We start from the raw sequence: 15,583 nt of genomic DNA on the forward strand, positions 1-15,583 counted from the left end.
AGGCTAAAAAGAAAACACACGCCATTGGTACGATAGACATGAATAATGTTTCCCCTAAGATCTAATGCATTTCTTACAACCCTCCTGCTCCTTCTCGGACACTACAGAATTCCCCTAATCCAGACTGCTGTCAGTACGATGTCTTCATTTCCCATAGGCAAGAGAACAGTTCCGTTATTGCTGTATCTGGGAAACAGAGCATGCTTTGAAAAGTGTGCAAGGATCAGATATTACCATCGTTCTGCTGTTTGGAAGTGCAACATATTGAGCTCCAGTAACCTCATAGGAAGGGATTTCACTTTGGTTTGACAAAGCCCCTCGTCAGAGGTTCTAACAGGAAATGAACAGGATAAAGATGGAATGATGAGGGTACAAATCGTTGACTTATGCAGCGAAATAAAGCTTCTGGCAGGATGTACAGTGATCTGTGCTGATAACATAAGTTGTCTGGGAAAAGGAATGAATATCATGATGCATTTTGCAGAATGAGCAAGTGCAACTCTACCAGCAAGAAAACATCTGGATTTAAAATGCTTGAGTGATGGAAGATGGGAACGAAACTTTATGTGCAAAATAAAGCGTGTGAAGGGGATTATTCTTTACTATACAGAATCCTAGAATCATAGAATGGTTTGGGTTGGAAACGACCTTTAAGACCAATCCCTTTGCTATAGGCAGGGACACCTCCCATCTCATCAGGTTGCTCACAGCCCCATCCATCCCGGATGGGGGCTCTGTCTATAGAATGATGAGATCTGAAGCAACTGGTACTACACAGGGAAGAAACCTTGGAAAAATGGGCCAGATCTCTGAAAATAAGAGTTCAGTTATAATCCACAGTCAGAAAGGTAGGAAAAATTAGTTACTATAGAAGGAGCCATGAATCCTGATTTATAAAATCCATGTGGCAACTAAATCTTGAATAATGATCCCCTGTAACCCTAACTTATTGAAATACAGTAGAAAGGGGGAAAAAAAGACTGGCTTTCTGCCTTACAGCAGCTAGGTTTTTAATCCATATAAACGGCACTATTGTCATTAAAGACACCAAACCCATAGGAAATGCTAGGAATTGCAATAAGCATATTTCAACAGTTATCCATCCATTCTAACAAGTTGCCTTGACCTGAACTTCTTGCTAATCTCGACATTCTGGTTTTGAAAGGCCTCCCTTCTTTCACAATCAGCACAGCCCAGGGCAGTTAGGATTCATAGATAAGCAAAAATATAACAGTAGGCTGAGGATGAAAGAAACTGAAGACTGAAATCTTTGCTACTATTTTTGCCTATGTAGCACAGAAGACAGTACAGAGAAGCACATTCTGTCTCTGACCAGGGATCTGCCCAACTGACTGTGAGCATCCAGCATGGACATCTACACTGCTAGACTGGTGGTTTGACTAGATGATCTGGATCATTTCCCACCTCAATGATTCTATTCTGTGATTCTATCTGAGCATGCTGCTAATGGCTCCACTGCAAAGTGAGCATAGAGGAGTTCAGAGACTACGTTCAGCAATCTCACTTCAAACAAATGTATCCAACGTAATTCACGACCTGAACTCTGCTGCCTGTGAGAGCCAAGGGAAGTTGCTCATATGTGGAATTCTCAGACGAGTTGAGAACAGTCCCCTGTGAGGTTGCTCAAGAGATGAGCTATGTGATACTATCAGATGAAGTTATGAAACAGGCAGCAGCAGGTACATGGTAACAGCTAACACCACTGCTAGATGCAACATCACCTTCATGGAAGGCTGGCAGATTTGCTAGAGCTTTCTAGAAAGGGCTCAGAAAGTGCCAGTGACTCTGCAGCCAGGAAAAGCAGCATTACCAATAATAAACAGAGATGTACCAAGAGTCACAATTCTCACAGTGGTTTACTTCTATAAGAAACAAACAGGAAGCTCTTTTTATCTGTTCCATTTATTGATCTCTTGAGAGGCACAAGAAAAAATAAATCTCAATTTCTCTTCTGCCTTGCAAAATAGCAGAGTACAATTCGGAGCCATCAGTCTACAATTAACACATACTTCAGATGGTCTCCCATGACATTTTCACACTTCCTGATGATAAAAGAGGCACATGTGCCAGACAACAGCCAAAATTAGACAAGCTGAAGCAGTACTTGCTGAAAAAGCTACATTGCTATTTAAGGCAGATTTGGTGAAAGTTTGACAGGCAATTTCCTCAGGAAATAAGAATTTTGCCTACAGCAATACATTAAACTTGATTGAAAAGAGGCTTTTAAAAAACACTTCATCAGTGTGAAATTATATTGGTATTAGACATTATTGGATCTTCTTGTTTAGAATACAGACCTCTCAGACATTCCTTTATGTTACAGGAATGGTACTATATGAAGGGACTCATTGATGATTTACCATCATAAATGCCAAAGTTTTCCAGAGATCTGGTAATTCAGGCAACACTGCCAGCTCCAGAACCTCTCAAGCTGTGTTCTCGATGAGAAGAGCAATACCTTGTCCACCTCCAATGCAAGCTGACCCAACGGCATATTTCCCACCACGACGCCTGTACCAAAAAAGTAACAGTGAGAATGACTTGTATTCTTAAATCCATAGCAGCAGCGGTCCTGATTTTATAAACAGAAACTAGCTATCAACATTTCAAAAGGTACTACTAATGATTTCTTTTTTTCAAGATGTAAATTGAGGCTTTATGGCTGAGCTCTTTTATTGAGAGTGTTGTAAGCACCAGCAAAATATTCACAGACTGAATCAATGAATCATAGAATGGCCTGGGGTGAAAAAGGACCACAGTGATCATCTAGTTTCCACACCCCTGCCACGTGCAGGGTTGCCAACCACCAGACCAGGCTGCACAGGGATGCTCTGACGATAATGGAGGGGGAAAAGGGAAATAATAAAATGGGAAAATTCAGACTAAAATTGTGCTAAGCATACCAAGCAAGCCAAAACAATCAAAGCTTCTGAAAATGATCTAAAGGAGAAAGGTGATACAAACTCAGAGGACTGGAAGATTTTTAGCCACACAATGTCTGTGTTAAAACCCCTTTGTAGGTGTAAATACAGCAGTGCTGCATTCACTACCAGCAGCTATAAGTCACGAACGTACCTTAATTCATGAACCAGATGAGCTGTGATCCGCGACCCTGAAGCACCCAAGGGGTGACCCACAGCAATGGCACCTCCATTGACATTGGTTTTTTCAGGGTCCAGGCCCAACACTTTTTCAACAGCCAGATACTGAGGTGCAAATGCCTCATTCACCTAAACATGGGAGAAATTATATAACTGCTCACACTGACTCCCTACAAAAAGCTTTCAGTAGCATGTGCACATGAGATTACATGAGATGCATTTCTCCAAGCTATTCTGAGAAAAAATTAAACACTTGTTATGACATGTATTCAGATAACATATAAACAATCACGTCAACAAAACAAACTCGCATCCTTCTGGCACACTTGACACAAAACAAATATGTATTATACTTTATTAAAAATAAAAGAGTTCTGATGCATGTGTTTATGACATACAGCCAACAGAACAGCTTCATGTTGTGGCTTTTATCTTACAGAATGCTATCAAGACTTTTTCGGTCTCCACATGTCTGAGACTTTTGTTATGACCATGCAACCGTGTGGCTGAAACAAGCTGGACAAAGGTCAGACAGGCAAGCAAGGACAGGTGGGCTTGCAGGTATGCATAAACAACTACCCTGTGGTAACTGGAAACACAGTGAGTACTGCGTTCCTCCTAAAAACCCACTGTCCATATTAGAGACTCTTACCTCTACCAAATCCATGTCCTTCAGAGTCAGTCCTGCTTTCTTCAGAACCTCAGTAATTGCAGGAACAGGGCCTATTTGGAAAATGGTATGCATTGTTAGTTAAATGAAAAATAAATAAATCCTTACAAACATGCTATATGTACCATAGCTTCATAAAGCCTCAGACTGCCTCCCATAAGCCCCTGAGAAGGTAGTGAACTCTGGGTACGTCACTCAGCTGCTCTATTACTGGGGTAAAAGAACTCAAAAATCTAAAAACTATTTGGCAGCCTCATCTACAAACTGCTCAGGAAAGTAAGGAGTGCTATTACTACTGAACAGCTACAATGGTAAACACACACAGGTTTCAAGTCAAGACAGCTGCTAGAGAAAAAAGACCTCAAGAATATTTGCAGGCAACTCCTCCTCTCCAGTCCTCTCAGCTTCAGCTTATTCTCTCCTCATCACTTGCAGCCTACAGTTATATACAAAAAGAAAAAGGCACATGTTGAGGGGTCTGGCAGTCATGTGTTTACTTACAGGTACTGATGTTTTCATGTTATTGGTAAAACTTAACTATAAAATTTATACTTAAAAAATAAGTTCTCTTTTTTTTTTTTTTTTAAATTAAAATAAAATAAAAAACACCACATAACAAAACACTGCCTCAGATCCAGACTAAAGAACAGAAATAAGTAGGATTTTTTTGGATAATATCACAGAATTTGTTAATAAAATTGTCTCTGGAAGAAGGCTACAACACGATATAACTCAGCAGGGGAGGCTAATCACAAAGCACAGCTACCTAAAAAAAGAGATATTCAAAGAGAATTTGAAAGGGCTGTTTAGGCATGTGCCTGGGGGTCAAAGATGACAATATTAGATGGGAGCTGATGGCTAGATGAAGAAGAATGATCATAAAACATGACTTAAGCGCCTCCCTACCAAGAAATGATGCTGACAACACAGCTCAAAGAATAAAAAACATAAAAATGAGTGAATGAGCCAAGAGACGAAAACATTAAAAGAAGAAAGGGCTCAGGTCAAAGCTCAGTGGATCATTAGAATGGCTTAGCCTTAATACCAGACCCTAAATGTTTCCCTTTATAGACTGATTTTAGTATGCTCATTATGTGTGAGAGTAATGGGAAGGTCTCCCTTGGACAATACAGAGACCATCAGTGACAGCCAAGGGGACTTCCCTCCCCAGCCTCTTATTCTAAATAATGCATTCTATCACTTACACATTGTCTGCCCAACACTATCAGTATGTGAAAGGGTAGCTGCTCTGTCTGAGCTCCTCTGTTCTCTGATCTGTTGCTGTCATGTCTATGAATCTCATCTGTTTTTTTTCAGTTGCTGTGGAGTTAAGGACTGAAAACGCCGCTCCTCCGTATGATTTATGAAGTTTTTAAACAGGCTAAAAGAGTTGCCTGACCTGCAAACAATGGTCTGGTTTACAAAGCACAATGATACCATGAAGCCTAGCGAATGAAACCCTCCCTCTGCATTTGCTTTGAAGGTTGGCTTAGTCAGATAGCCTGAGCAAGAAAGCAAATCTGACAATGCTTCATTTGCATTTGTACTGACACATGAAACCAGTCAACAATGACTTCTCTGAAGAAAACAGCAGAAAGGAAAAGTAATGCTGGGGTACAATGCTGTCTGCAAGCTCAAGAGAAGGGAAAAATCCAGGCATGTCTGGATCAGCTTTGAAGGTTTGTCTGCATTAACAACTTACTTGATTAGAAAACATAAAATATGAGACTAGGAAAAAGTGATTACCAGAATAACATCTGATATTGGAACCTAGTCTCAACTTAAGGGGTAGATAGAGCCAGTTCTCCTTCAGCAAAACAACTCATAACTAAACAATAATGGGAATCTATGGCAAATTTCAGGAGAAAATCTGTTTTTTTGTTTTAAATGAGAGCATACCTATTTTCTTGACTTACAAACAGAATAAAAAGGGGGGGGAAAGTGGTGCAAGGACTGTGGTTTGATGCTAACACTGTAGGTCAGGCACTGCATGTACTCCCTAAAATGCCCAACAGAAGAAGAGCTTAACTCTGCTTAGTGATATGAAAGAAAATGTGTTTTCTTGCAACTTACCAATGCCCATTATGGAAGGGTCACAGCCAGATGAGTGGTAGGCAACTATTCTTGCCAGAGGAGTGAGGCTGTGCTTTTTAAGTGCTGATTCGCTGGCAATGATGACTGCACCAGCTCCATCACACACCCCCTTGTAACAAAGAGAGAAAAACAGTCTTAGTGGAGAGAGTACAAACAAACAAAAATATATTAAAAAATAAAAATAAAAATCACATTTTAAACTAAAAATGTGCCTCAAAAAAAACCGAGTCGATGACAATGTTGTTAAAATGTAATAAACTGCTGTATGGGTGTTTATTCAAAACATACAGTGATTTTTCACTATCCTGTGTTCTATGAAAGTCAAAGAGATGAACAAATGATTAATTAATTTTAATGTTCCAGGAAAATAAAATAATTTTTTTCCACTTAAATCTCCCTTACATTAGAAACATAATTCTGTATATTTGCAGGGGCCCTGTTAATATTAGATAATGGATGTACAATTAATCATAAAAGATACATTACAGACATTCACACTGAGTATGATCTATTATATGATTATTATATGAGTGAGTATGATCTATTTTAGGCAGGAATTTGGATTATACGATTACAACAATCATCATTCTGGCCCAAAGAACATTAATCAATTAATTAAGATAACGACTGGAAGAGAAACTGTCCCTAATGACATGATGCTAAGCTCTCAGTCTGCTCTGAGCAAAAGCATAACGTGGTTTGGACTCCAGAGGATACTAATTCTGCTACAAAGACAAGCAGCAGCATGCCCAATGTGGAAATGCATGATAATGCAGGGAGAGCAAATTAGGAGAGCATTGAAGGTGACACCATCATAATCCAAGGCAGTGACGTACTCACTGAAGCATTCCCAGCAGTGACTGTCCCATCCTTTTTAAAGACAGGTGGGAGTTTTGCCAGCTGTTCCAGAGTGGTCTGGGGTTTCGGGTGCTCATCCTTTTGAATGCTTTCCTTCCCTTTTTTTGTTTTCACTTCAATTGGTGCCATCTCAGCATTAAAATGACCAGCATCTTGAGCTGAAACCACAAAAAGAAAAAATAAAAAGGTCTCTTACAAAAATAGCAGGAGATGACTGCCCTGCATGACCAATAATCCCATTTCCATGTGCACACAACTTTTGATCTGTTTTAGCTACAACTTTAGAGACCGTGCTGTTTATGCTTCATTTTGATTAAATAAGCCATTTGGGGGTTTACTGTTTAGTTTTTAGAACACAACAAAGACTGCACAAACATTCCAAAACTTTTCCAAAGAATGTGCTATTTCAAGTTCAAATAACTAAACTTCTCTCCCTTCTTAAACCACTAGATTTATTTTCTGTATACACTCATGTCTTGTTGCCTCATTCTGCAGCTCTCAGGCTTGTCAGAGAGTCGAGAAGCTCTAACTCTTAGAAACTGTCATGTTTGATGTTGTTTGGCTACCTCTGGCATTTTTCAACAAGTTTAACAGGATCCTTTTCTTCCCAGAGTAGCCATAGGACTGTCTCTGTAATGTGAATGCACAAATAGAACTAAAATCAGCAAGCTGGAGTCTTATACATCATACATAAAACATGAAAGAAGCAAAAGTCTCTTTAGTGGCACAATCTGTAGTGAAGGCTCCAGGAATTCATTTACATCAGCAGGGAGAGATAAAAACAGCACTTCTACTCCCATTAAAAAAATATTAAGTCTACTTTCAAGAGTTGCAGCTGTTAAAAATCAACATTATTAGAATCTAAAAGTATGCTTAGATCTTTCCTTCTTATGGGTTGCAGTGTATGTTGGAATACATGAAGATCATTGCACATCCTACTTTCCTTTACCCTACAATCCTGTTTACACTAACAATCAACTGCAATAACGCAACATCTCTGAATTATGGCTTTGGCCATTTAAAGTGTCCAGCAAACAGCTTAAATGCAGGTTCTGAACAAATATTCCCTCTCCAGATACATCTTCAGATTCTGTTTGCTCTAACTGCTCAGTCAATTCCAAATCAACCCTGCTGAAGTGCACTCTTTCTATCACACAGCAAAGTACAGCATGAATTAGCCTCTCCAAATCAAAAGACAAATGATGCTAATTTTCATGAGCTACATAAAATTTTAAAATAATTTGAATTGCTGCTAAAGATCAAGATTTGAAACTGGTCCCAAATAAAATACTTCAGTTCCTACATTTACTAACCAGCTTTGCATCTCTGCTGTGTTTTCAGTGCATATCGGTCACAGTCCTCTCGTGTGATGCTGTGTTTTGCAGCCAGATTTTCAGCTGTAATTGCCATTGGGATTTTAACATACGTGTCAGTTAGACCTTCCCACAGTGTGTCTTCCAACTGCAAGGAATGTTATTTAAAGAACATGTTAAAGTAGAGCAATATTATCATTTATTATTGTTAATTTCTAGTTATCCCACCAGCCTCTTGGGAACTACCATCATCTTATAAAATTATCCCAAGTCACCTACAGATATTTTACATAAATTAGAACAAAGACACCACAAAGCAGTATGCAAGTTCTCATCTGCTATTTTAGTTTATACCAGGTCCTAGAGTGGTTCTTTCCACTCACACATGGCCGAGATGTATGGGAGAAGCCTTTATGCTGTAGACAGTACTTTGATGGGATGCACCAAATGAATTACACTTTGGCTCTAGGAGTTTACTAACACATTTACCTTGGAAAAGGAATTCAAGCACTGTTTTAGAAATGGGAGAAAATCGGCACTCTTAATAAAATTACATGAATCTACTATTTTGGTGATGTTTGAATACTGGATATGTCCTATGAACATCTAAATCTGGATCTAATATCCAACGAATTCACTTCCAAGAGCAAGAGTGTAGTGCCTATATGGCTGAACAGGAACAGCGTATGCTCCTCCATAAACACAACTTTATTTACGGAACAGAAATTGTTAAAAAGTATCAGACCTTGAGTTCTGCTCCTAGCCTGGTTCCAAATCGGATGTTTCGAACTGCATAAGGCGCCTGGCTCATGTTTTCAGCTCCACCACACAGAACCACTTCTGAGTCATTAAGGCAAATTTCCTGTTAACAACAAGAACAAAAACCAATAAACCCAAAGACCTAGGATGTAATGCTACTTTTGTAAGGTAGTAACAACTGTTTCACAAAAATACATTGCAATCTATGAAGCCACACACAGAATGAACTCCTGCTTGATATACTTAGAAAAGGTTTACCATTCCATAAGGATTGGAGTCTGGCTCTGTCTTACACACTCCTCCCTTCACCCATCAGTGAGGAACAGACATACCAGTGAAGGGGAAGAGAATTTGGGTTCACCTACATGACAGGACTGAGAACCTGATGGCATCTCCATGGTTGTATGGTTAGGCTAACAGATGTTTGAGCATGTGGATTTGTTTTGGCTTGGTTTTAAATATCCCTGCCACAAAACCAAAGCAACTTCAAAAAAAGAGTTTTAGAAAACACTGGCCAAGTAAATTGTCAAAAGAAACCCCAACCACACACTAATCCATCACTGCTACAGACTGCAGAGCCTGAAGGTCATAAACTGCAAACGGACAACCTGACCACTAAAGAATTCTTTAAATGATTCACCTAGTTGCTATAAATTATCATACCCATGAAAGAGTTTGGGTCTTTGAAGGAAGAAACACTTGAAAAGCACAGATTGCTGCTCACATAGCCAACTAGTTGGGAATATAAACAATGGGCAAAAGATAAAAGCCCTCATTTGTGGTTCTGACGCCCAGTAATTTTAATTCATGCCAACAGAATCACAGAACACAACCACAGCACAGCTGAACTCTATCTCACTGGCTAACACTTGTTCCATTCCTTACAGTGAACTCAAAATAGCTACAATTATGATTTTTAAAACCAGCCATCAAAAACGGCACCGTGGAGACTGAACTCTTGCACACAACCGTGCACATACAAGGTGAAGACTCTAGCAGTGGTAGCTAGAAACCCATAGTAAGACTCAAACATACAGTATGTGCTTCTACACACCTCACGTGTTACAGATGTCATAAAAGTTAAACTAATACAGAAATACAGACAAAAAAGAGCTTATTACCTGGCATCCATTAGCAATGGACTGGAAACCAGAGCCACAGAGCCTGTTGACAGTGAGGGCTGGAACTGGGATAGGGACTCCCACACGTAAACCAACGTGTCTTGCAATGTAAATACCATCTGAAGAGCTCTGCAGGCAGAACAAACAGCAGTTTGTATTATTCTTTTTAAAGTAAGAGGTTTGATCAAAAGTCAAAACGTTGCAGTAAAATTACTGGTATAAGACAGGTGGATATCCAACAGAAATCCTTCTAGTTGTAAGAAGAGTTCTGACTCACCTCAAAAAAATAAACTGATATGATTGAAAAGGACCAATGTGTGAACATGAAAAGGCTGTGACATAAGAGTGAGACACCATGACAAAAACGGCGTTACAGACATTAAGGCTCTGAAGTCACCAGCTTCAAAGGTCTTGTGTTTTCTCCCCTTGCTTATTTTCAAGCACATACACAAAAGACCAACATAAGACCAGATTCTGACCAGAAAGCAGCAGTTGCTTCAAGACAAATTAGAACTGCTCAGATTGACAGGGGAAAAAACCCTCAAAAATATGAAAAACACAGAGATACAACCGCTGCTTTGCAGTCACTGAACTGTGAACTGTTTTAAGTGTGATGTTGTAATTGCACACTGGCCTGTTCTGACAAGATTTCATACCAGCTCAAGGCATGAAAACAGGAAAAACATGCAGGAGATTAGCAGCAAGCCACTAAAGTAATCTGTACGGTTGCAGAGATCAGCCTCTCCTACTTAAAACTGTATCTGTGGTCCTAAAAAAAGATAGCTATGCCTTCCTCCCAACAATGTCCCAAATCATGCAGGGTATGTCCCTTAGACATGAACAAGAAACACTACACTATGAATGCTACTCGCCCATTCCATCTCCACCCCCCGGTTTATTCTTGGCTGCAAAGCAGAGGTAACTATCTATAGGACCACAGTGAAGGAGATGACTGAAATATTCACCCACCAGCAAAATTTCCATGCTACCAACCTGCATGACATTGCCAACGATTACACTGTCAACGATCTCAGGGGGGACCTTGCCAGCAGCCAGTGCAGCCCGAGCAGCATGCTCTGTCAGATCAGTGGCTGACAAGTTCTTCAGCAGCCCTCCATAGGTGCCAAAAGGAGTCCGCTTTGCTGCGACAATGAATACACCTGCAAGAGAAGCAAGAATTATGCAACTGGACAGAGCAGGGAACAGCTGGTCTGACTTATGTTTCTTTCTATGAGATAACAATTAGATATGAGATAGCAGAGAATGCTTAAAAAAAATTGTACAGATAAACAGAGAGTACTAGGGAGAAAACAAGCACGTTATCCTCAACTGAATAACATCCTAACTTTGCAAGAACCCAAGCAGCTCAATACAAGTGATGTGGGATGCAGCAATACTTCAGGTGGAGAAAGAATGCCAGAATTGTGTCAGAAGGAAAAGCTGGGATGACTCCAGGAGTATCCCTTCTCCAAGAAAAGGTTTGGAAAAAGGAGATAGTTTGGCTACAGAGCAGACATACTACATCAGATGTTAATGACAGTGTACTACAGGCAGGAAAGGAACATCTGCAAGATCCCACAGTGGACACATCTGTGAAATTATGTTGTTGTGTTGTTGTCAATGCCCTGACCAGAGGGACCCAGGGGGGATTTCAGCTCAGGCAAAGATCTGCTCCAGACAGAACACCTCCTGATCACAGCAGGGATCTGCTGTGTGCCAGCACAAGCAGCAGCAGGCTCTGAACTTTCCCCTAGTTGACCAACAGAGCTCACACGCCCACCTGCAGCTGCCACAGAATGCCCGCTGGTATTTTAAGTAATGCAGGAGAGAAAGATGCAGATAGAAAAATAATTGCAAAGGAAATATCTGCTTATTAATCTGCTGGTGCACATTGCTCTGACTGATTCCAAAGTTTCCCATCCACTGCCTTTGTCGCTCAGTTGTCAGGGTGAGGGTGCTCCTCCATCTCTCATACATTCAGATCCCAGGCTGCATGCTTTACAGGGAAGGACTTTCCAAACTGCTGAAGGTCAGCTTTGTTGCACTGCCAAGTCCTAGCACTGCAATAGTTTTGCTCAGAAGATGATTTGGGAAATACCCTAGTGCAGACTAAGCAACAACTGCAGCTTCAAGGACAAGGAAGAATGTGAAAAACAACATGGATTTTTAAACCATAAAAATAGGGAAACAAAACGATCCCTCACACTTAGATGCTGCCCATGGGCTTATTTCTACAGTACTGGGGAGACCTTAAAAATAAGTCTCTGCTAAGCACACTGCTGCTATTCCCTAAAAGCACTGATATGCTGGCTATTCAAAAACTTTAGGACACAGCACTTATTTTCACCAAGGAATAAGTATAAGTAATATTGAACCATAAAATGACTTGGCTCAGAAACAACCTTAAAGATAACGCACCCAAAAAGCCCACTCTTCAGGTTTTTAAGAGTAGCCACTAAAATATGTGTCTCTGAAGAAGTCCCTGTGTGTTCAGATGTCAAAAAGGAATGAAGGCAGCGCTGCAGGCTTGGAACAAACACTACAGATCTACCTTCACATGCACACAGTGGAGCAAAACAAGACTGCCTGCTATACCCACTGTTGTTTTTCACTCATTTAATCATAAGTCAAACCCTGTTTTAAAGGCCTGCTGATGTTCCTAAGCCTGCTCTCACAGCAGCACAGTCATGACCACTTCACTGAATCCTGCCCATCTCCTCCATAATTGTGCCCACACAGCTGCTGCCAGCACAGGGTCCTGACCAAGTCAGCTGAATTTTCTCTCCTTTTGACCAGCAGGCTGGGTATCTGCACTGTCTGCTGACTCACACAGCATGGCTCTACAAACAGACCAGGGTTGGGGACTTTGCACTTCAGCCCTTGTTTTACAACACCTCTCTTTCAGCCCCACTGCCCACATCTCCCAACTGCTAGGGGGGAATCAGCACAAAACTGATTCCAGACAAAGGGAGAAAACAAGGACGAACTAGCAAGGAAAAGAAGGAAACCACAACCTCACCCAGCAGTCAAATAATGCCAAATTCAACCAATTACAATAGGGTTTGTAGTGGCATTACTCTGATTTTGGATGATGGGAGATACAGCTCCTGAAGACGCTTCTGAATTGCAGAAGGAAGCAACAGGCAGACGAGTCCTGTGTAAGGAAGGACCTGGGCCTGTAGCAGCAATTACCAAGTGCTCTTCAATTTGCACTGCCCTACAATACTATGGCTGTCTCTGAGATGCATGAAAGCAGATATTGCCACATACATATGGGTCTGGAAAGCAGAGGTCACCCTGACCCCGTATCAAAAGTTCAACTGAAAAAACATCAGAGTTTTAAGCACTCGCTGCCTGAAACTGGATCACAGAATCATAGAGTGGCTTGGGCCTCAAGGATCACCTCATTCCAACATCCCTGCCAGCGTGTTTGCAATGGGTTGATACCAGAGGCAAAGGAAGACATTGTCAGGCCCTCACCCTAACAACACCCCCCGGGCTGCCTACAGCGGGAACCCCCGGCCCAGGCCGAGCTCAGAGACCCACAAGGGGTGGGGAGCCGCCCGATAAGAGCCGAATGGCACCGAGAAGACCCGAAAACTACAGAAAAGCACCGACAAACCGCTCACCTCTCAGCAGCGCCATGCTCCTCGCTGATCCCCTTTGCCTCCTATACCGCCCGCACCGCCACGCCCCTCGGCTCCGCTCCGCCCCGCCGCACATTCGCCAAGCTGCGAAGAGAAAGGCGATGATTGATTGACGCACAGGCGCCGCTTATAAATCTGATTTTATTTATTCGTTTCCGAACTTATTTAAATCTGACTTAATTTCTGTCCTTCCTCTCTTGCCACCCGCGTCCAGCGACGAATCGGCTGTGGGGAAACGATGGATCGCAGTGTGTTGCCTAGCAACGGCAGTGGAGTAGGCCGCAGGCGGAGCGGCCTGCGGGGTGGTTGGTACCTCCAGAAGGCCTCTGCTTTTAAGTCAAAAAAGCAAAAAAGCAAGTCTTCCTTAGTATCAGTCCCTCACATTTCCCCTCTCCCCCCCTATGGATCCCAAGGTCCTCTATGGTCCCCACACTCTCCTGTGCATTCCCACAGAGCATGACAGGCCACCCCACCCCATGTGATTTTGTACAGGAGTTTGTTTTTGGCTGAAAGTGAGTTGCTGTTTATACTGAGGTTCATATGTAAACAGACTTAGGACATCAATTGCTGGATATGTTTTTCAGCATGGTTTCTTGCTTCTGCTCAGAATACCTTATCAGAGATACCTCCCATGGAGCTCATCCAGAACACCCTGCAGACTGCTGGCTAAGGAAATATCCATCTCTGTCAGTAAACTTATTGGATTGTCTTTTTGGCTGTTCACTTGAAACTCACTACTACTCTGCAGCCAGGGGTCGCAGCTTCTCCTTTTCAGAACAGCACCCAAAAGGTAGCTCACAGGGCCCTTAATATCAGCCAAAACATATAACCAGCTACTGAGAGATGCTCTAGAATGTGTGCTGCAAACAGAACCTTTAATTATTTTTGCTCTTTTTGTCTTTACTCAGTAGCACAGAAAACTCAGTACTGCTTTGCAGCCCAACAGATATTTCTAGTTACAAGCTATGTATTTTTTTCATGTTTTATTTGCCGTGTGCATAAAGACTGCAGATAGAACCTCTTAAAATAAATAAATAAATAAAGCACTTTGCAGGGGAATTACCATAGCTGGAGGGTTAAGAACTAGAGGTCTTTATAGATAAACCAAATTGTCAGTCATTTAATCTGATTACAGGTGAAGCTATATTTCTTTGGATGGGAAAGGTGACCCATCTCTTACAGACTGTGATTACAAACATGGAGTGTACCTGCATCCCTTCTAGTGAAAACTATAGGCAGTTATCAGAGTAGATCAGTGAGAATATCTGTGTTTTACGTTGCCAGGAGCAGTGCTGCAACCCTCAGTGGTTTTTGTTCTCACAGCCATGAACTCTGCATGGGAAAGAGCTAATCAGTCTGCTCCAGTGGCATTATTCCCACTCAGACCTTTATGTGGGCAAACAAATCTCTCCACCCTTAACAACTCTGGTCACTGAGAGCACTTATGTTTTCCCTCTCTTACTCCCTCTCTCCCCAAACTTTCCTTTCTTCTCCCTACACCTTCTAAGACCATTCTGTTCATTCTTCCTTAAACAATTTGACTGCAGTCAACAATAGGGGTCAAACAGCTGCTCTTCAAGTTGCTGGATCTCAGGAGATTCTCCTACATTAATCAAACTAGTGAGATCACCAAGTGATTCTACCTTTATAGCATTTTTCCTAAGCTTTGACTGTGGTTCCCTGTTAGGTTCTGTGACAAAAACTTAGTCTCCATTAACTCAAAGCACACATAGGCATTGCAGCTGGCAGAGAAAGCCCCATTTTATCTCAAAGTGATAAGCCCATGTAACAGCTCAGTCAGATAGCTTTTTGCTGCCTGTTTTCTTCACTGGTGTTGCTCTGCTTCCCCAGTGCAAATCTTCAAAAGCAGTAAGCACTGAGTATTTTCAAAACAGGAACCACCATCCAATTGCGTGCTAGTTTCCACTAATGTCAATGCTTTTGCTGTCAGGAGAACAATTGCTTTCACTTGCTGCCTCTAATAACCCCTCTATATTTC

At 41.5% G+C, this 15,583-nt stretch overlaps 1 protein-coding gene across 1 annotated transcript; it reads right to left on the reverse strand.

The window, feature by feature from the left end:
• Positions 1-1,905: 1,905 nt before the first annotated feature.
• ACAA2 (acetyl-CoA acyltransferase 2) lies at positions 1,906-13,633 on the reverse strand. The gene is made up of 10 exons (XM_015848219.3): positions 13,567-13,633; positions 10,931-11,097; positions 9,938-10,066; positions 8,803-8,919; positions 8,058-8,205; positions 6,727-6,902; positions 5,866-5,995; positions 3,775-3,845; positions 3,097-3,251; positions 1,906-2,532 (listed from the first exon to the last, which is right to left on the reverse strand). The coding sequence occupies exons 1-10, from the start codon at positions 13,580-13,582 to the stop codon at positions 2,448-2,450; spliced, it is 1,194 nt and encodes a 397-aa protein (XP_015703705.2). The 5' UTR covers positions 13,583-13,633; the 3' UTR covers positions 1,906-2,447.
• Positions 13,634-15,583: the final 1,950 nt, after the last annotated feature.

Source organism: Coturnix japonica, chromosome Z (genome assembly GCF_054131305.1).
Source record: "Coturnix japonica strain WE chromosome Z, WE-NBRP24, whole genome shotgun sequence".
NCBI classification, from domain to species: Eukaryota; Metazoa; Chordata; class Aves; order Galliformes; family Phasianidae; genus Coturnix; species Coturnix japonica.